The sequence below is a fragment of the Spermophilus citellus genome, assembly GCF_964194105.1.
Source record: "Spermophilus citellus genome assembly, chromosome: 7".
In the NCBI taxonomy this organism is placed as follows: Eukaryota; Metazoa; Chordata; class Mammalia; order Rodentia; family Sciuridae; genus Spermophilus; species Spermophilus citellus.
In genome coordinates, this window is record NC_138188.1 from 74651430 (window position 1) to 74673754 (window position 22325).

The 22325-nt window shown below is 33.7% G+C and overlaps 2 protein-coding genes across 3 annotated transcripts in view; one reads left to right on the top strand and one right to left on the bottom strand.

The window, feature by feature from the left end:
- Nucleotides 1–6384, top strand: part of ACTL6A (actin like 6A) — a 26958-nt gene extending 20574 nt beyond the window's left edge. For both annotated transcript variants that reach the window (XM_081302117.1, XM_081302118.1), the window contains 3 exons: nucleotides 2057–2152; nucleotides 5018–5104; nucleotides 6072–6384. In XM_081302117.1, coding sequence (XP_081158243.1) covers nucleotides 2057–2152; nucleotides 5018–5104; nucleotides 6072–6152 — 264 coding nt within the window. In that variant the 3' untranslated portion in view covers nucleotides 6153–6384. The remainder of the gene's footprint in view (nucleotides 1–2056; nucleotides 2153–5017; nucleotides 5105–6071) is intronic.
- MRPL47 (mitochondrial ribosomal protein L47) lies at nucleotides 6071–22305 on the bottom strand. The gene is made up of 7 exons (XM_081302120.1): nucleotides 22176–22305; nucleotides 19578–19723; nucleotides 18405–18465; nucleotides 15857–15953; nucleotides 10088–10218; nucleotides 8744–8839; nucleotides 6071–7267 (listed from the first exon to the last, which is right to left on the bottom strand). The coding sequence occupies exons 1-7, from the start codon at nucleotides 22271–22273 to the stop codon at nucleotides 7144–7146; spliced, it is 753 nt and encodes a 250-aa protein (XP_081158246.1). The 5' UTR covers nucleotides 22274–22305; the 3' UTR covers nucleotides 6071–7143.
- Between the last annotated feature and the right edge of the window lie 20 nt (nucleotides 22306–22325).

A 22325-nucleotide genomic window follows, 5' to 3' on the forward strand; every position in this document is an offset into this window, starting at 1 on the left:
GCTTTTGACTATTGACTGTGAAATCCATTTTATAATGGCATATGTAAATGCTGTACTCTGTGGTATTATTGACTATTTTAGTATTTGCCTATAAGTTAGTAAAACATTGATGCCTCTTAAAAAAAAAAAATGAAATACTAGGAAAGGAAAAAATGCAAAATTCTAGCATTGTAGTGTCCACTATGGTAGCTGTTATTCACACATGGCAAGTTATATTAAATAAATAGTAGTTCAGTTATTCAATTGCACTAATACCAGTATAAATGTAGCTTGTGGCTACAGCATTGTACAGTGCATATACTCTGAACAGTTTCATCATTACAGAAAATTTCCTTGGACAGTGTTGCTATACAAATTTCCTAAAATGTGGAAAAATCAAAATATATATTATTCATGATTTTTCTTGCATATAGCCCAGCTTCTGTGCTTGTTTTTCAGGAGGGTGTGGTTTAAATTCTGTAACTTATATGGAGTTCATTTTAGACGATCTTCATATGTTTTGTGCTTTGCCAAGTCTTAACTACATATTCTATACTGTATTATTGATTTAATGTGATAGTAATTGTTAGATTAATTAGACTTTATTAAAACCTAGATTCAGTTTATAACACATACTGCCTTGATTTTCTTTGAGTTAATTTGCTTAGAGCATGATGCTATTAGCTAAGGATGTTTAAAAACTATTGTTCAAAAAGGCTTTTGGGGCTGGCTGGGGATGTGGCTCAAGCGGTAGCGCCTGGCATGTGTGCGGCCCGGGTTCGATTCTCAGCACCACATACAAACAAAGATGTTGTGTCCGCTGAAAACTAAAAAATAAATATTAAAATTCCCTCTCTCTCTCTCTCTCTCTCTCTCTCTCTTTCTTAAAAAAAAAAAAAGGCTTTTGGGATACTATGAAAATCATTCTTTATTTCACCTAGTGACCTAGCAGGCATGTGCTGCTTCTACAACAAAAGAAGTATAAGTTTGGAACTTTTTAGTGGAAATCCAAGGCCTCTTAATAGATGGGAGAAAGCAATTAAAGTATATTCACTTTAAGAGTGATAACTTTCTGTGTTTAGTGAAATTTCTTTTTTATCTAATGTTGATTGTAAAGGAGATGCTTTTACATTCCATTTTCTGTTTTAAAACTTAGATGATGTAGTTATTTGGAGTAAGTTTTTAAAATAGGAATTTAGCCACTAGGAAGCCAGATTGATACTTAACTTTTTGGTGCATACATGCAAATTAAGTATAAATATATTCCTTAAAAATAAGAATTTGTTTTTATTTGGGAGGCATCATTACATGTATTCTGAAAAAGCTACTGCTGTGGTTTTGATGCACACCCCTGCAAAAGAGAAAGATAGCAGTCATTCTGGCCAGGAATATTGTCCGTCCATAATCATAAAATAATCTCAATTGTCTAATTTTAAATATTCAATATCATAACTTTCAGATGAGCATTCTAAGGTGAAGTTATATAGTGTACCTCTAAACAAATATTGGTAGCTGTCTGCCAAATAGTTATGATTTTTTTTTTAATTTTTTTTAATATTTATTTTTCAGTTTTTGGTGGACACAACATCTTTGTTTATATGTGGTGCTGAGGATCGAACTCGGGCCGCACACATGCCAGGCGAGTGCGCTACCGCTTGAGCCACATCCCCAGCCCCCTAGTTATGATTTTTAAAATAATTGTTATAAGTTAGCATTTTGTAAACCTTAGTGTATGTTAGTCACATGGAGAGTTTTTTTAATAAACAAAACCCTTTTCTGGATTCCATACCCAGAGGTTTTTATCTAATTGTTCCTGTGCATTGGTAGTATAAAAGCTCCCCAGGTGAGTTGAATGTGCAGCTGAGATTGAGACCCACTGGTTGAAGTTAATTGCTTCTACGTAGAAATTACAAATTTTCAAAAGCAGAAAGGAAGAGAAAATTATATTGGAGGATTTGGCTTTATTTGTTGTCATATTTCAAACTCTTGGAAGAGTGGGTTCAGTCCCCAGCATCAAATAATAACAAAACTGTTGGAAATGTTTGGAACTAATTTATTTTTCTTGTTTTTAACTTAGGGTCTATATGGCAGTGTGATAGTGGCAGGAGGAAACACGTTAATACAGAGTTTTACTGATAGGTTGAATAGAGAGCTTTCTCAGAAAACTCCCCCAGTAAGTACTGTTTGTTGTTCTTCATTGCTATTCTTCAGTGATGTGTGTACTCACTGATGGTGTAATTTATAGTAAGTGTTCATTTGTCAGTAGGTAGGTGCTATTTTGTGTGTGCTTTGAATGCTATGGTTTAAAGCTAATATCTGTTATTAATCAAAATTTCTTAGATAACATCTCTTGGTTACTCTTATTTGAATCAGTATAACTCCTTAACTTTATACTTAAGTGTCAATAGTCAGGCTCTAGGGAGACAAATTATGGTTCCTGTCCACCAAAGGCTCATTCCGTTAGGAAGATTAGATATGAAAAAATTAATGACTGCATTGTGCTGAGTACTTCAGTATTCCTGGAATTAGGTGCTCTTTTGAACACTAAGAAGCAAGTACTTAACTCTCTAGGAGTGTCAGAGGAAAGCTTCATGAAGAAGCTGTTATTTGAATGAAGAGAAGTTCAAGTGGTTTCTAATTTATGAAAGGACATATAGGTGGAGAGACTTCCATGTGCAAAAAGCAAAAAAAAAAAAGATGGCATGTTCCAGTAAATCAAAGTATTCAGGGGCTGAGGTTATGGCTCAGTGGTAGAGTACTTGCCTAGCATGTGCGAGGTTCGATCCTCAGTATCACATGAAAATAAATAAATAAAATAAAAGTTATTGTGTCCAACTACAACTTAAAAAAAAAGTATTCAGTTTATGACTATGTAGAAGTAGAGGAAATAATATGACTGTAAAGATGGTTTATTAGTTTCCTAGGGTGACTATCACAAAGTACCATAAATTGGTGTTTTTAAGACAACAGAAATTTAACTGGATGTGGTGGTATAAGCATGTCATACCAGCAACTTGGGAGGCTGAGGCGAGTGGATCTCAAGTTGAAGGCTTGAGCAACTTAGTGAGATCCTAAACAATTAAGACTGTCTCAAAATAAAAGGATTGGGGTTGTAACTTAGTTGTAAAATCCCTCTGGGTTCAGTGCCCAGACAACCCCCCCAACTTCGAAAAAAAAGGGCAACATATTTATTGTCTCATAGTTTTAAAGCATAGAAATCTGAAATCATGTTGTCATCAGATTTCATTGTTCCTCTGAACAATTGGAGCGTTTCCTCTTTATAATTTCTAGTGGTTTGCCATCAATCCTTACTTTATAGCTGCAGCACTTCTATTGTCAGAAGATACTAGTCTCTTTGGATTAACCATTATGACTTCATCTTATATCTTAATTATACCTGCAAAGAAGTAATTATTTCTAAATTAGTTCATGTTCATAGGTTCTAGGGATTAGACTTTAAATGTATATTTTTGGGGGACACAATTTAAACCACAACAGATGGGTAGCAAGGTGTGTCATATTAATGAGTAGTTTGGATTTTATTTAACAGTAATAACATACACACACTAAAATCTGGCAATGGACTATGAGCTCATATGTATGTTTTTAAAAGATCACTGTGTGCATTGTGAACTTGGTTTGAAAAGGTAAGTTACATGGTCTATAAATAACAACATAGGAGTCATATCTTTAATTTTTAAAACTTCTATCAAGTGTTCTAAAATAAAGAATATTTTATATATGCCATAATTTTATAATTACAAGTGTTATTTGACTGTTGATGTAGCTAAAGATTGACTATATTCTTAAGAGAGGGTCTGATTTAGAACATAACCTAAAATATAGTATTCATCACTAGATTTCATACAAAGTCCCTGAATAATGAATAGTCATGGATGGCCCAACATATGCTTATGACTGCTTAGAAAATATTTTTGTCCTTTAAGTACCTACTATAATTAAAAGTGAACAAAATAATAAATTCCATTCTCATAAATAGGGATTTTCCTCACCCACCTACACATGTTCAGCCCTCCTATGTCCCACACTCTATTTCCCTTCTTTTCCTTTCCCCATCTCTCTTACACAATTTATTTCATTTTGAGGACAACTCAAATATATGTCAGTTCATATATTGGATAACTGGAAGGTTACGACGACTTGAGAACTATCTTCAGAGGCAAATTCGTAGATGGGGGTAAAAATCTTTCAGTATAGGTGATGGGGATAATAACTGAACCACAGAATTATCAGGGGAGTTCAAAACAGAAGAATTGATTTGGAATGTATGAATAGAAAACTGATGATGACTGCTTTTTGATTTGGAAAGGTTGGCGTAAACTAAGGAAGGATTTGAATGTGTGAAGATTTAGAAAGGGAGGACTGTGGAAAAGGGAGCAGGTTGAGATAATTATACTTGGTATTGGATGAAATACCATATGGAGGAGTTAGCATAGTACCTTATTTATCATGTTAAGTACATGTTTTTTTATTATAGGATATAAATTGTGAATGACATCCTTTGAGTATGCACTTTTAAATTTATACTGTTGATTTTTATCATATATTACACATTGAAAACCATAATCAGAAAAAACCTTTAAAAACCTTTCTATGGCTGGGTGTGGTGGTGCTCACCTGTAATCCCAGCAGCTTGGGAGGCTGAGGCAGGAGGAAAATGAGTTCAAAGCCAGTCTCAGCAAAAGAGAGGGTGCTAAGCAACTCAGTGAGGCCCTGTCTCTAAATGAAATACAAAATAGGGCTGGGGATGTGGCTCAGTGGTTGAGTTCAATCCCCAGTACCCACCGCCCCCCCAAAAAAAACACCTTTCTATGAAGTAGTCCAACCTATTCCTACTGTTAGCCTGTTTCAGAATTACCATGTTTAATCAGTTTGAACCACAATGTGTAATATGTGATAAAATCAACTGTATAAATTTTAGAAAAGTTGTCAAAGTTAAAAAAAAGTTGTCAAAGTTGAATTTCCTGAGTTAACTGTTTTGATTGTTGTAATGCTTATTCTTCCCTCTCTGTTTTAGAGTATGCGGTTGAAGTTGATTGCAAATAATACAACAGTCGAACGGAGGTTTAGTTCATGGATTGGTGGCTCCATTTTAGCTTCTTTGGTTAGTAGATAAGCTATTTTGCAAATTTAGATTATTACTGAATTAAATATACTGAAAATACTAAATTTCACAAAAATTCTAAATATAATTCCAGTGCTTCATTTATCTTTGCATTTTATAACTATCAAATGAGTGGAGACCCATTAAGAATGTTTTACAACGTTCTAACAGAATGCCTCTTTGTTATTTAATTTGTTTCCCTTCTCAAACAGAGGTAGGAATATTGAAGTGTTCATGCCTCTTCTAATAATAACCCTGTTGGCACTGGTGAGGCTTTGCCTGCAGTGCATTTAAAATTAAGTCACTCTAGTTGTTCTCTTGTCTGTTGGTGAGGTATAGGAAGTTAGGAGTTGGAGTTGGTCCTTTGAGCAAATGAAATCATGATGCTGGGTTTTGGACTGGTGTCTGCCTTGAATCAAGAGGAAAAGTCCTTGTGATTTTCTGGATCCTACACTTGTGGGATTTCCCCTTTGCCTCAGAGTAGCTGAGTAAATGTCACTAAGTACATAGGCTTTCCAGTGATTTCTGTTGTTGCCTTAAGTTGGCAACTAGCCATCACAAGCAGTACCCTCTTGTCTTCCTTGACAGCCATTTTCTAAGTTCTACACAGATTCACAGGTATAAAAGGATTTAATATTCTTTATAACCTGAAAGGCAAGTTTACATTGTATCTTGGGATGGGTCTGGAGGAATTATGGAGTACTTTGTTTAGGAAGGGAGTTTAAAAGTTCTTCAAAGTTTAAGAGTTGTTAAAAACAAAGATATTGGGGCTGGGGATGTGGCTCAAGCGGTAGCGCGCTCGCCTGGCATGCGTGCAGCCCGGATTCGATCCTCAGCACCACATACAAACAGATGTTGTGTCCGCCGAAAACTAAAAAATAAATATTAAAAAAAAAAAAAGATATTAAAAGCAAAATGTACTTTTCATTAATAAGTAAGGCAAAAATTATTTCTTTCCATTTTACAGGGCACCTTTCAACAGATGTGGATTTCCAAACAAGAATATGAAGAAGGAGGGAAACAATGTGTAGAAAGGAAATGTCCTTGAAAAAGAGTTCCCAAAACTCTACCTTCCTGTGTCACCTTACGTTTCATAGCTTTAGTATACTCAGGAAAGAATGACCATCTTTTGTAGAATGTTTATACATTTTTGCATATTTCAATTTCCACTTAAATTTTTTAAGGCTTTAACTAGCTCTATAAATTAAAATGGGTTTGTGCTTTCCTTGAAATGCACTTATTCTTATTACAAGCATTTTATAATTTTGTATAAATGTCTATTTTCTCTAAATATTTTGCTTTCAGTAAAATGCTTTCCAACTCTGTTTAGTATATTAATTACCAGTGGGTGGTAGAATTGCTTTTTATTGACTAGTAAAAGTTACTGCCTATGCTTTTACCTCAGGCTTGCAAATTTAAATAAAAATTACTAGCCATTCCAGAAATATTTTTGGACTGTTATATGCTGTGACTTGCTACTTTTAAATACCAAAGCTATATTTTAAATTTTTTTAAAATGTTATTTTGTTCATTTATTTATATGCAGTGCTGAGAATTGAACCCAGTGCCTCACACATGCTAGGCAAGTGCTATGCCACTGAGCTACAACCCCAGCCCCAGCCAAAGGTATTTTTAATCATTATTTTCAGTGAAAGTGTTTACGGTTAATTATTAACAATAGTGTCCACATATGGTTCATTTCATATTCATAAGTAATACTAAAAAGGTTATCTGAATTCCAAATACTAACTTATTGCCTTAGCTTTGGCAGTTCTATACCCTCTAAGATAAGCAGGGAATATTAACGCCTCTTTAGATGTAAGGATTTAATTTAATCTGAACTTTATGCTGGATTTGTAAAAAATCTTATAGGCGACAGACCTCTTTGACAATTTACATGCCATGTTAACCCTCAGGACAACTGATAGGTCATTTGATCAAAAGCACAATTTCTTTATAAACCACCTAACATATATTTACTTTTGAATATAGACTATTATACAAGAAAAAACACATAGTAAATTAACAAGTCAGACTTTTTAGACAGAACTTGACTTCTGAGCTTCAGCAAGATGTGGAAACTTTTCTTGAAGACGTTTTTCTTTCTTTTTCTCTAAACTTTGCTTTCTTGCTTTGAGGCGGGCTTGTTTCTCAAGCCTCAATCTAGAATAATAAAAGCATAACAGTAATTTTATATAAGACTATTTCTTTTGTTACTTAATACTATCAAAACATATCCAAGTCAATTATATAAAAAGCCTTCGTCATGCCAGTCTCTGATTTGGTGTTTATATTATTAAACTTATAATAATCACTGTAAATCTATACAAGTCAAGATAAATGTGAAATCAAAATAATCTATAACCCTACACTAATACCATTTCTGTTTTACGACTGGAAAGAATGTTCAAATCTTATAAGCCTGGAGTAGACTAGGCCTGAAGTTCAATTCTAGTATGACTGGAAAACATTCTGACACTTGTAGGAATGCCCAAATTTTCAAATAGCACTCACCCTACCTTATCCTCTTTCCTACACACAGAATAAAATCATGCTAAAAGATGATACTACACTGATTAGACTTAACCTTTAAAGAGTTTGTCCCTGCACATTAGCATTCCAGGGCAGTACGCATTTGTGCCTCAGGAAAATTTTGCTGATCTGTATGGCCACTTGGGAGTCATCAAAATTGAGGATGATAAGTTCATGGATGCCAAACCTCTACTGTACTGAAATTGATATTTTTATGGGATACTTTACTGATCATATAAGGGTTGATATAAAATACACAATAAGAGACACTTCTGGGTAAAGACAAAAATATACGTGTGTGTGTGTCTGTGTGTGTGTACATATACATACATATATATATAGATATAGATATATACACACAGACTAAATTGTTGAAATATTATCCATTCATCAGTCTGATCCAATTAGATTTTGGCCATTTACAAAAACTCATCTGAGTGAAAGAAAGTTTTTCTATTAAGAATGTTTTGAAGATTACATTCTTTGAAGGCTAAAAAAATTACTTTCAACAATAAAACCATGCTTTTAGATGTGGATCCAGTGTTTTAAATAAGCATTTTTTAAAAAGCATTTTAAAAAATTGAAAAAATTATTTTTAATTATCAGGCGGTGGTTCTTGGGACTACTTCATTTCTCTATCGTAATATCAGTCTTATGTTCTCCCTATTCAACGATAAACTTACGTGAGAATTTGCTATGGAAAATACATGATCAACTTTCTGCAGGCTTGCATGATTTCATACATAATGCAACAGACTTCTCTCCCTAGTCTTTGTTTTCATTAACCTTGTAATAACATGAGCTCATATTTTGTGCAACTGATTTATTTGGAGCTTGCATTTTAACATTACAGTTGGATTTTCCCATTTACTTATATACAGATAGATGGAAAAGCAATAGAACTTTCGATAGTATTGTTAACTATTGTTAACAGTGGCTGTTTCTGGATAGTGAGATTACATATGACTTTAATTTTCTTTTATTAATTAATCTTCCTATTTTTTTCCACAATGAATAGGTTACACTTTCATAATATAACAAAGTTTAATATATGTCAACTGATGTTAAAAATGCTGTTTCATTATGATTAAAGATATTTGTGCTCACCTCAGAAAATGATCCACGTAAGGCATTGCAAAGAATCGTTTCCTATTGTATTTTTTATTTAGGTACCAAGGTATAGGCCACTGCTTGAACTTGTGCCTGCCGATAAAACAAGTTACTTCTTTATAGAAAATACTTAACATATTTTCACTTTACTAATTTTCCAGCTTTTCCTAATTCATGTCAAATAAATTAATCCAAATAAAAGTTTAAAAATAAATATTTTTTGGTTGTTTTAAAGCAGTACTGGGAATTGAATATAGAGCCTCAAGCATGGTAGATGAGTGCTCTACCACTGAGCTACATTCCGTCCCTAAGTTTTTAGTTGTTTTGACAAGTTCTCTTTTCTGTGTTGAATTAGATGGTTACAGACAACACAGCTACTCTCCTATGGCTCCAAGCAGTCCATTAAAACAACTTATCAAATGAGTAGGTGCATAGGGCTGGGGCTGTAGCTCAGTGGTAGAGTACTTGCCTAGCATGCATGAGGCATTGGGTTGGATCCTCAGCACCACATAAAAATAAACAAAATAAAAGCATTCTATTCATCTACAACTACAAAAAAAATAAAAATAAATAAAAAGAAAATGAGTAGGTGCATAATATTGTGGTGGTGTTTCAAGAGCACAGTAAGGTCTAATAATCACCCAAAATGCCTTCTCCCCTTTGCTGTCCAATGTTTAAAATACTACTAAGAAAACTTCATTTTGGCTTCTCAACTCAAGTATAAGTACACACCAGAGGACAGGTTTATTTGCCCTTGGCCAATTATTTATGACTCAGTGTACTATTAGAGCCTTTCACAAAGTATGACAAAAATCCTGTATGTAGTAGAGAATAGGAGGCATAATCATTAACTTTTTCATAATTTGGCCTAGGGATTATTTTGACAGCAACAATAGCAAACTGAAACTGATTTATGTGACCCTGATTCCTCCAGAACTTTTTTTAAGTTGCAGGTTCTTAATGGGTAGAGAGGGCACTGGTGTGTCCTGAAATTAGCTTCAAGAATCTTATAACTTGAAATTATATGTTTATGTTCTTGGATCAAGGATCCAGAGCTTTCAAAAAATTCTCAAAAGATCCCATGACAAAAGATAAGAATCAATGTTATAAAAAACCTATACATACATAACAATCATGAGAATGGGATAGTTGAGCTGCTATTGGTTTTATCAAAGTGACCTGCAGTCCATATCCTAGTGTTGCAAAGAGGTCTGGGTCCTCTTCTTACATAAGATAAATCTCTGAAATGATCAGAGTTAATATTATTAAAAGACAGTGGACAGCAAATGAGGTATGGGATCTCCATTCTCATCTTAGATGATCACAATGTAATCTATGTACCAGATGACTCTTCCAAAGATGTCTCTTCTCCAAGCACCAGGTCTAGCTTTTTCCTGACCAGTCTGAAGAAGCCTTAATGCATCTTCTCTTTCCTGGACAACTTTATCTAATGCATCCATTGAATCAACCACCTAACAAGAAATCAGAAAAAAAGATTCAATTTCAGCACTCACCTCCAACAGAATTCCAAAGAAAAAGAATATATAAGACCAAGGATATATAAAATCTGTGATGGGAGTCTGGGGTTGTGGCTCAGTGGTAGAGCGCTCACCTAGTACTGTGAGGCACTGGTTTCGATCCTCAGCAGCACATATAAATAAATAAAATAAATTAAGGTATCTGTTCAACTACAACTAAAAAAAATATGATGCTTTTTTTAATCAAGGAACCATTGTCAAGTACTTCCTAAAATCCTTTTTGGGGGCTGGGGATGTGGCTCAAGTGGTAGCGCGCTCGCCTGCCATGTGTGCGACCCGGGTTCGATCCTCAGCACCACATACAAACAAAGATGTTGTGTCCGCCGAAAACTAAAAAATAAATATTAAAAAAAAATTCTCTCTCTCAAAAAAAAAATCCTTTTTGTACACAGGTGTCTATAATACCACTTAAGTTTCATTTAAATAAAAATCTATTTAGCTCAGATTCCCATGTATTATTTTGTCTGGAGTGGGATACACTTGTATAAATTCCTTCTGGAGACCCAATTTAACTCAGGCTATTTCAAAACTCTCTGCACTACTATAGTTCACTACTTTATACTACTATAACTATAGTTATACTACAAAACATATTTTAGCCTGGATAGATCACTGTTTCCCTCATATGCTCACACCATTTTGGTTGGCTTTGCAGCTGTTGCTATTACAGGGAAAGGAGTATCAGTCTATATCCTGATACTAGAGTAATTGCAAAGATTAACCAGAATACAAAAAGACACTATTAGAATGTCTACATTTTAAGATTTCTATTGTGTGATTTCTAATGTACATAATATACTGGCAGAATAATAAGTATTTAAAAATACCCATATACTGGGAGATAGTAAAGTCACAAGAGCCAAACTTGTTCATATTTCTAAATAATGAGTGCCATTTTTACATGGGTAGGTGTGTGTATCACCCTTGAGCATCACGACACATGTCAAATACTGCCTATATATATATATATATATTTGTTGCTTTTTTTTATTAGTTGCACATGAGAATACAATGATCTTGACATATCATACATTTGAATCAAATGGGGTATAATTTCTCATTTTTCTGAGTGTATAGGTTGCAGAATCACATTGGTTATACAAACATGTGTATACATACAGCAATACTAGAGTATTTTATTCTGCTGCCCTTCCTATCCCCCTTCCCCTCCCCTCCCATCACTTCTCTCTACCCAATCTAATATGACACATTTCTTATAAAAATCCTCAAAAAGGATGATTCAATTATAAAGATAATCCCACAGTTTGCTATGAGACTTGAAAGAAATGAAAGCTACTCCTTCAGACAAATTACCTTCTAACCTGTTTATTTAGCCAACAGCACTATTTTCAACTTCACGCGAGGCCTTAGAATAAATTTATGTTTTCTCAACTATATGAATTTCTACAAAATCTTTGCTAAAAGATGGGTAAGAAAAATCCTGTTACGAAGACAGACAAACTTAGGAGAGGGAAAGAAGCACACTGGTAAGAGCCTAATACAGACCTCTCAGATTCTTCAGGAATCTTAAGTAAATCTGGCTGTTGACTGACTGTATTAAAGAATCTGCCCAAACTACAGTAGGGCTTGAGGCTCCAAACTCAAATCTAATGAAATGAAAGTAAATGACTACCAAGTCCACAGAGTTAACATTCAAATGTTCATACCAGCAGTCAAGAAGGAGTATCAGAAGTATACGTTAAGCATCATGTCAATGTTCAAAAAATTTTGGACTTTAAATTAGTGATGCTCAAAAAGTAAAGTTTATGCAATTATTCCCAAACCCAAAACACTCTAAAATCTGAGATATTTCAGGTTCCAATCATTTCCTAAATGATAAGCTTATCAATGAGTATCAGATACTCCTCAAACAGTCAACTTCAAAGAAACTTCTTTTCTAGTTTATAAGTTTCCCAGAGCAAAGAGAGTCAGCTGAGAGAATATGAAAGTAATGAGGCAATGTCACAGTAATAGCCTATACTCCTACTTATAGTCAGAAATTAAATTTAGAGAGTAGCCCTTAAAAGTTTTCTGAGTCTAAAAATACACGTGTCCTGACACAATAAAGAGAAGCAGCACAAATAGTCTGGGTCTTTTATCTCAATGTGTACTTAATTACTTTAGGCACAACCATAGCAAACTACTCTGCCACAATTCAAAGACTAGATTTAATAGTGTTTTATAAACAAAATTTGTCTGTAATATGTGATATTTTGTCCCAGTTATAATTCTCATGTTTCTCTTCTATCTTCCTAAACAGTTCCAAACTGTCAGTTTATATCTTTTTTTTAAACCTCAGATTTTTTTAAACTATTTTTATTAGTTGATGAAATTTTTTATTTTATTTATTTGTATGTGGTGCTGAGTATCGAACCCAGTGCCTCACACATGCTAGGCAAGCGCTCTGACACTGAGCCACAACCCCAGCCCCGTCAGTTTATATCTTATAGAAAATATTTTTCAACTTTTTTAAAAATCTTTTTTAGTTGTCAATGGACCTTTATTTTATTTGTTTATATGTGGTGCTAAGAATCAAACCCTGTGCCTCACACATGCTAGGCAAGCGCTCTATCATTGAGCCACAACCCCAGCCCCAATATTTTTAAATTTTGAGTAACAAAGTTTCCTTAGTATGTCTAAGAAACACTAAAAACTAAATAAATTTGAAGTTTGAAAAAAAACTATAGTTACTTTCAGCTTAGATTAAGTAATTTTTATTATTTTGGATTCTACTAACTCAGAAAATACAGTACATATGACTTACTGAGCTGAAGTTCACCTCTGTAATACATGATTACTGCAGGGTGAGGGATAATCTGTTGCTGAAGTTCAAAGTTCTTACAATAGCATTATTTTAGCAAAAACATTTTCACCAAAAAAAAAAAAAAGAATGTTATTTATAAATCATCCTTACTTGTCAATTCACTTACAAGAGTCTATAAAATATAAACTTTCTTCACAGCAGAGTTAGCAAATATAGATGAACATAAGTGACTTTACTTTTTAAATTTTATATAGCAATGAGGGCACCTACCCTGCACATCTTACTCTCCAATTATATAAAAGAAATCAGTTTTTTTTGTAAAGTGGCCAGTTCCAGGGCTGGGGTAGGTTAGTACCAAACAAATTCTCTGTGATGCCTTCTGTCCACTTGCTGGCATAAGGACACAACATCCATTTTGAAGGAATTAACATCAATTAAATATGGGATAATGTTTTTAAGGGATCATAACTCATTCAATAAAATTGGAATCCATGTCTCCCCACTAATGGTAATAAATGAAAAAAGACAAATGCAAAGATGAGAAAGCCTTCCCTTATAGAAGAAAGCCAACTGAAAAATGTAGAAAGCCCCAGGATTAGAGAACCACTACTTAGCAAATATAATAATAACTGATTCAGGTAAGAATCATCAATGGATACTAAAACTAGTGAGTGAAGCTGAGAAGTAACAGGATATTTACATGATCTTAAAAGCATTTCCTAACAAGATATTTATTTAGATACAAAGAAAAAACAGTGGAGAAACCTAAAGGACACCACCTAATCCAAGTTATTATTGTTTTTTTAATCCAAGTTATTAAGGCTAACATCTTCATTAACAGAACAAATTAACATCCTGCCCGTCCTGATCTAATGTACGATGCAGAATCCAGAATCCAGTAGCACTTCAATCCTATCATGAGGAATATCAGGTGAATCCAAATAGAGAGATTGGACTATATGCTTAATGTCAATGTCATATGTTTTTTAATATTTTTGTTTAATAAGTTTCTTTAGTAGTATGTCACAAAACACAAGAACACTAGAAAGACTGAGACTCCAGATTAAACAGGACTAAGACATAAAACTGGAAAATGCATAATCCAGGATTTTATTGTTGTTTATTTTAAGGAGGATGTTGGGATATTTGATAAAATCTGTATAAGATTTATACATTATATAAGTTACATAATTATATAATGTTAAATTCCTGATTTAAAATTGTATATTTATATACACTGTTGAGCTTTTTTGAAATATATTGTTTTTATGGATTAAAGGGACATCATATATACAACTTATTCTCCAAGAGTTAAGACAATGTATAGAGAGGTGCAGGAGGTAGAGAAGGATAACAGAAATATGGTAAAATATTCACATGTGGAAAGTGGGTAAAGGGCATATAAGAATTCATTGTACTGTTTATGCAACTTTTATCTAAGACTAATATTATGTCAAAATAAAGTTAACAAAAATGTTATGTAGCTCAATTTTCACTAAGCCAGGAAACCTTCTCCATAATTAGGGTAAATAACTGAGGTTTTATTCCATACTTTCTTTGATTTTCTCCAAGGATACTATGTCCTTCCCTCTTGAAGTCAGTGTGGCAATCATGGTTGGGACAGGTGGGAAAAAGAAACTAATTAAAGTTAGGCACAAGACTAAAATTGTTAAAAAACCAAGTTCTGTTTCCATGACAGAAGAATCAATAACATTTGACCTTGAAAGCAATCTAGGAAAAAAAACTTATAAATCTAACTAAATAAAATATAAAATTTCTACATGGAATATACACATTTTAAACACAGAAAAAAAGGAAGCAGATCTACATATACTAATATAGAAAGAAATCCATAGGTAGGTGAAAAGTCCAAGTTTCAGGAGGTAATATGCAGTATAACCAAATTTGTGTACATAAAAATAATTAGACACACTTCTACAAATATAGACTAATTTGGAGGATAAATAAGAAACACCTAAAATTTATTATTCCTGGGAGTGCAGTAGGAATACAAAAGATTTTTCTCTTAATGATAACAAAAATCTAAGAAGATAACTAATCTTTTCGCAACCACATGAATATATATAACACCACTGAACTGTACACTTAATAATGGTTAAGATGGCAAATTTTATGTTATGTGTTTTTTATCCTAGTAAAATAAATACATTTTAAAAAACTGTTCTAATTAGTGAGAAAGTGGCTGAACCAGAGATGGAAATGTATAGTGGTATAGCTACTTTATTTTTTTTATTTCTTGGGGTGCTGAGAATTGAACCCAGAGTCTCAGGCCAGACCATGCCTGTGATCTAACACTGTGCAGCTGCAGAATATAATTCAACTGTTTCTTACAATGTTACAGAGGTTTACCATATGACCCAGCAATTTCACTCCTATGTATCTTCTTAAGAGAATTAAAAATATATATCCCCCCATATGTTGGGGTTGCAGGTAGGATTGGGGAGTGAATAGAGATGGGCATGAGTTTTACTTTCAGAGTGATAGAAATATTCTAAAATACAATAGCTGTGATGGTTGCACTCTGTCAGTTTACTAAAAATCAAACAAGAATAGAAAAAAATGTCTTATTTGACAAGAAATACAGGACCTATATACTCACTCCTTTTAGCTTTTATCCTGCACTTGACTGTCAAGCTTCCCACAAGCCTTACCTTTTTTTGTTTGTTTGTTTTTAATACCTTTATTTTGTTTATTTTTTTAATGTGGTGCTGAGGATCGAACCTAGTATGTCACACATGCAAGGCAAGCACTCTACCACTGAATCACATCCTCCACCCCAAGTCTTACCTTTTCTAACCGCTCTGGACTTGGCATTGGCAATCTCTGCCTCTTAGCCTCCTGCTCAAGAGTTAGAAGCATGTTTCTTTCTTTCAGTAGGACATACCTGTATCAAGGAACACAAAACCTATGATGCTGTTCTATGGTGGTTGTGATTTCTGACACCAAATTTAATGATCTATACTTGAAAGTCCTTTAGAAATTTCAATGCATAAAATATTGTGATTAATCTTTTATACAGAGCTATACCTTTGCTTATTCATTTGTTCACAAAATCTTCCATGTACCACGTTAAATGACAGAAGAGTAAGAAAAAGCCTAAAATATAGTCTCTATAGTCTAAATAGGCAGAGAAGGAAAAAGGGATATAAGAAACATTTACTGAGTACCTGTTATAAGTTAGGCAGCATGTTAAGCATTTTATATACAGTATTTCATTTTCATTCCATTCTCAAAACAACCTTCTTCTTTTTTTTTTTTTTTTTGATACTGAGGATTGAACCCAGGGGTGCACTGAGCCACACACCCTCCCTTTTAAATATTTCATTTAGAGACAGGGTCTCACCGAGTTGATAAGTTGCTGAGACTGGCTTTGAACTTGACATCCTCCTATCTCAGCCTCCCGAGCCACTGGGATTACAGGTCCAAGTTACCCCGATGGCCTCAAAACAACTTTTTGAGGTTCATGACTATGCCCCCTCTTCTCCCTTCCTAAATGAAGTATCTTAAGTTTGAGAGAAAAAAACATATTCTGGGTCACATAGCTAACTTTGCATTCAAATATTTTGGGTCACACAGGGACTTCTACATTCAAATCTTGAGCTGTGTGCAAAACCCGTTCTATGTATTTTAATTAATTTTTATTGGTGTATTACAGTTATATATAATAGTGGGATTATTGAGACATATTTATACATATATATGTATAAATATTTATACATATTTAAATATTTATAAATAAATATTTATACATATATATATATATAAAACATAATTTGGTCAATTCCATTCTCTAGTACCTCCTTTGATCTCCTCTCCTCTGTCCACCTGGTTCCTTTCCTAAAATCTATTGGTCTCCCTTCTATTCTCATTAGAGTTCCCCCATTCCATATATACTTTTTAAACACACTCTATTGTTAATAAGATACCTCTTCTGGCTATAACAAAGAGGAAAAGGCTTCACAGAAAAGATAGGATTTGTTAGGGTGGAAAGGAGAGCAAAGGAACCAAAATCAAAGGTACTGAAGAAGGGGAGCTAAGATGAGGAGAAGGTTTTGTGACTATATCTGTTTATGAAACAGTCACTGCCAGTTCATCATTGAGACTCACATCTGTAATCCCAGTGACTTGGAAGGTGGAAGCAGCAGAATCACAAGTTCAAGGACAGCCTCAGAAATTTAGCAAGTTCCTGAGCAACTTAATGAGACCTTGTCTCAATATAAAAAGTTAAAAGGGCTTGGGATGCAGCTTAGTGGCAAAGCATCCCTGGATTTAATTCTCAGTAACTCCCAATCCCCCCGCCAAAAAAATCAGAGTTGGAAGAAAATAAAGGAAATGTGGAGGGAGCTAAAAATAAGATAAAGAAATTGGGGTACACCATACTATGGATATAGATAATAGGGGGGAAGTGAGGCACAATATTGTTTGGTGTCAGCCTCAGTCAATATTGAAATAGCCCTACCTATCCCTTTACTGCTAAACCACAATAACAGTGCTTAAACCACTTATTTTTCTATAGTAAATATATAGTATTAGTGGTTTTTATAAGCACTTTAAAGGCCTCTTAGAGTGCCTAGGTAGATGAAATTTATGAATTAAGTGGGCTGAGTGAAAGGACAACACGGAGGATAAAGAATGGTGGTATGCACTGTTCCATCTAGAAGGGACAGAAGGGACTCTTGCTGCACAGACCAGTCAGTTGTTGTCATGTAGGAATGCAGGGACAATGTTGCCAGCTCACATATCTGATCAATCAAAAGAAATCAGGAATCTATTTTTTATGTGATATTTCCCAATTTTAAAAGCAATTACAGCTTAAACAAAACACTTCTGGGCTAAACACTGTCAATTTAAAAGGTAACCCTTTCTTAAATTCTCTGAACCCTCTCAAATTCATTAGGAGTACCTGCCAGAAAAATTTACCTAAATTCCCAGTTAAATGTTCCCTCTAGCACAAAACCCCAAGCAAATAGGCTAAAGAAGCCAGACCATTACTATTTAAAAAAAAAAAAAAAAAAGGTAGTGGAAAGAAGAGAAGTCTAAATGTGATGAACTATTTCCCATTTCATTTTATTAGTTTACTGAAAATGCTATTATAAAGGTATTAGTATGACTGGTAGCAGTTACAGTAAAATTTTTAAAACCCCAACTATTTGAGACCTGTCTTCATATAATCTACTCTCTGTCACATTTATAAAATCTCCCATGATCTTATATATATCATATATGTCATTCAGAGTACTGTAAGACAAATCACTACTCAATTTCTTACATCAGATAGATATATCCCACTGTTATACTGTAACTGTTTCAAACACCAAGACATTAGTGTACTTACCAAAGTTTATGTAAATCTTCATTACTTTTGTTCCTTAACTGCTGACAAGTCCATGCAGCTCCTATTAAAATGACAAATTTATAACATGAAATAATATTTCTAGCTATGTCCTTGGCAAATTGCTTATATCTCTAAACCTGTTTCCTTACTGTAAAATACACAATAACATTGTTACATACCATTATTAGACAGCAATAGGAAAATAACAGTAATATCACTGGCAATAGCATTCAGAAATTTCATTTTATTTATTTATTTGTTTGTTTTGGGTATTGCCAGTTTCATTTATTTATTTATTTTAAGACAGGGTCTCACTGAGTTGCTTAGGGCCTCGCTAAGCTGAGGCTAGCTTTAAACTTGTGATCCTCCTGTCTCAGTCTCCCATGTTGCTGGGATTACAGACTTGCACCACGATGTCTGGCCTCAGAAAGTTTTAGACACCAGTATCAAATGTATTTTTGGACCCTAATATTAAAACATTGTATGTAATTCAAATTAATTTTTTATTATTACTAAAAAATGGAGTCTAAAATAAGCCTTAAACTTCACTTAAGTTAACAGAAAAACAAGGAAGTGTCCTCAAAGTAGAAAATCTTAATTGATGGTTGCATATTAGCCAGCAATCTCTGGTACACAATGTGAGAAAGCAGTCATATTAGTTTAGCTTGAAATGCTGGAGAAGGCACTGCATGTGTCACAGCTTCTGGGCAAACGTCAGCTGTCCAGTGTTCACACTCTTGTGGGATGAAGATTTTTCAATGTAAAATCCGATGTTAGAGACTGAGTTAACAGAGAGGAAGATGATTTGTAAACTTTTGTCTGTTGATCATATTTCATTTGCAGAGGCACCGGGAATTTAGTGTTGCCAAATATGGAAATACAATTTGCACTAAAAGTAAATAAAACACAAAGCCCCTCCTCCACGTCCATAAAAACAAAAACAAAAAAACTTCACTTAATTAATACTTCGAATCTACTCCTTTTCTAAACCTTTTGCTAACCTACTAAGGAATAATTAACTGTATTATTTTGATGATCTTTTAATTTTCTCTGGTAGACAGTCCAAAGGAAATGAAAGGAAACATCTAACTAATTCTTAAACTGGATAAATAATTCTAGAATAATAGAGGGTTCAATAAATACATTTAATATTGACCAATCCAAATATCTCACCAGATTTTACTTTTTCTTCTCCCCAATTCTTTGGATCATCAAAAAATTCTTCCAGTCCTTTCCTTGACAATGTGGTATGAAGGAATTTACACTGGTAAAAGGATGTGACATTTGGTACATTCTTAGGTAACAAACTAAGAGAAAACCTGCAACATAACAAATAAAAACAGATGATTAAAGTTTTGCAATATTTGGATTTTATAAGCAATAAAATGAATCTTTTCCACACTACAATGTTAAAAAACCTATCTGGGGGCTGGGGTTATGGCTCAAGCGGTAACACGCTCGCCTGGCATGTGTGAGGCACTGGGTTCGATCCTCAGCACCACATAAAAATAAAATAAAGATGTTTTGTTCACCGAAAACTGAAAAATAAATATTTTTTAAAAAGTTCTCTCTCTTCTCTCTCTCTTTAAAAACAAAACAAACAAACAAACAAAAACCTATCTGGGAATTCAGCACCATAAGCAGTAAAATTTTAAGATACTTCAGAAAGTATTTTTGATACTGCATTATACAAGTTCCTACCCAAGAATTTCAGAGATAATATATTTAAACAGTTTATGTTAAGGTAACATTTTTAGGTCTTTTCTCCTTTGTGGTGAGTGAGTCTTTCAATAAATAAAAACATTTTAAAGGGTGACTTTGGAACATGTATCAAGGATTCAAAGTTCTTCCTCCTTTAACTCAGTGATTCTTTTAGCAATATTAACTAAATAAATGACCATACATGGGAATTTACAAATTAAAATGTCTATTAGAATATGTGCAGGGGGTTTAGCTCAGTGGAAAAGCACTTGCTTAGTTCACATAAGGCCCTGGGTTCCATCCCCAATACTAGAAAAAATAAAATAGACTAAAGACAAATAAAGTATTATATATGATATCAAAACATGGATAATTACAGAAATATGCAAATGTGTAGAATGGTTAAAAAATTATTGTGCATTTGCATGATAAACTATTAGTAATTTTAAAAGAATATTTAATGAGCTGGGAATATAATTTAAAAAGAAACTAGTATCTCAAGTGTTGTTTTTCTACTAAGAATAAATACTTAACTTGGATCTACTCATGAGAAAACAATAGATAAATTAGTCTAAAAAAGCTAACCATCAAAAATATCAGTATCAAAGAGGAAAAAAAGAAAATGTCTTGAATCAAAGAAGACTTAAAGCACATGGCAATTTATGCTATAAATGATCTTTCATTGGATCCTAAATAAAAAAATTTAAAAAATTAATTTGGACAATTTAAATTTGGACCATAATAACAGTTGTTATTATAGATAACAGTAGTACAATAATGACAATACATTACTATATTTCCTGTGATCATTGTGGTAATGCAGTATGTTTGTTTCTTAGAGGATATATGCCAAAGTACCATGATATCTGAAATATGACATACGTCAAATCGTTCAGAATAAAAAGAGCATATATAGAGTAAAAAAAAAGTGACAAAATGTTATATTAACAAAGGTGAAGAGTAAGTATATGGTTATTCTTTGTAGTACTCCAACGACTTTTCTGTTGGTTTGATTTGTTTTAAGAAAAAAAAAATAGGGAAAACAATGGTACTAAACAAAACTGTGTATACATAAATATGATCCTAACTTTATTTTAAAATCATACAAATGCATATCTATGCAAAGTTAAAAACAATAGATGCAAATCTGCTCATCTCTGAGTAGCAGAACTGTAGTTGGTTTTTATTTTCTTCTTCATAATGCTTTACTTCATTTTCCCAAAAGTGTCTGTAAACAAGCAGATATTCATTTCATAATAATGCACAATACTAAAATTTTGTTTCGTTTTTAAGGAAAAAGAATGAAGAAGAGATAATTGATCCAAATTTGCCACCCAAATCACGTCAGTTTTTGAATCTCTACAAAATTTCACAAAAATTACTTATTTCTGAGGTTCGTGTAAATATTAACAGCAGCACATAACAGATGCTCAACTGTGCATTCAACAACAAATGCATTGTTTCCTTAAAAAACAAAAACTAATATACTCTATAAAATTCAACTGCTTAAACCCAAATGTTAATAAAAGAGAGGAAACTGGACACTCTAAAGTAAAAAAAAAAAAAAAGATTGGTCTATCCAGAAGACAAGTAGTTTTTCCACCCTTAGATAAGGGACGTTCCTTTCTCAACCTTGTAGGGTGACTCTCCATTCATTTGGCTAGTTTCATTATTTAATATTTGCCGAGGGATCTCATTGTGACAGAATCTTAACATGGAAAGACCCCTTCTTTATACATCCAAAGCTGACACAGCATTCAATGCCCATAGCAAAAAGCCCTTCAGTTAAGTTTTTCCCAACCAACCCGCCCCAAGAGAATGCTTCTGTACCTCTAGATTTACTTTAACAAACTCATCATATCTACAAGCACCATTACTACCTGGTCCACGGCAGGCAGCGATAAAATGAGAAAAAAAGGGAAATGTCAGAGGTGAGCTTCTCCTCCCCAGGTCCCACTCTTCACGAAAGTCTAGACAGCCTTTCGCTCCCTGATCTGTTCTCGGCATCTGGGCAACCAAACAAAAGCAAAAGTTGGAACAATGGACAAATCTATTCCTCACATCACTTACCCTGTGCTAGCGGGGGCCTTTGGAGTTATTAACGACCCGGAAACCTTCAGCACAGCCGGGACTCTGCTACAAATATTGGCTAACCTGGCCGCAGCCATGTTTTCGCATAATTAAGTAGCCGTGTTTCCGCCAAAAATGTCGTCACTTCCC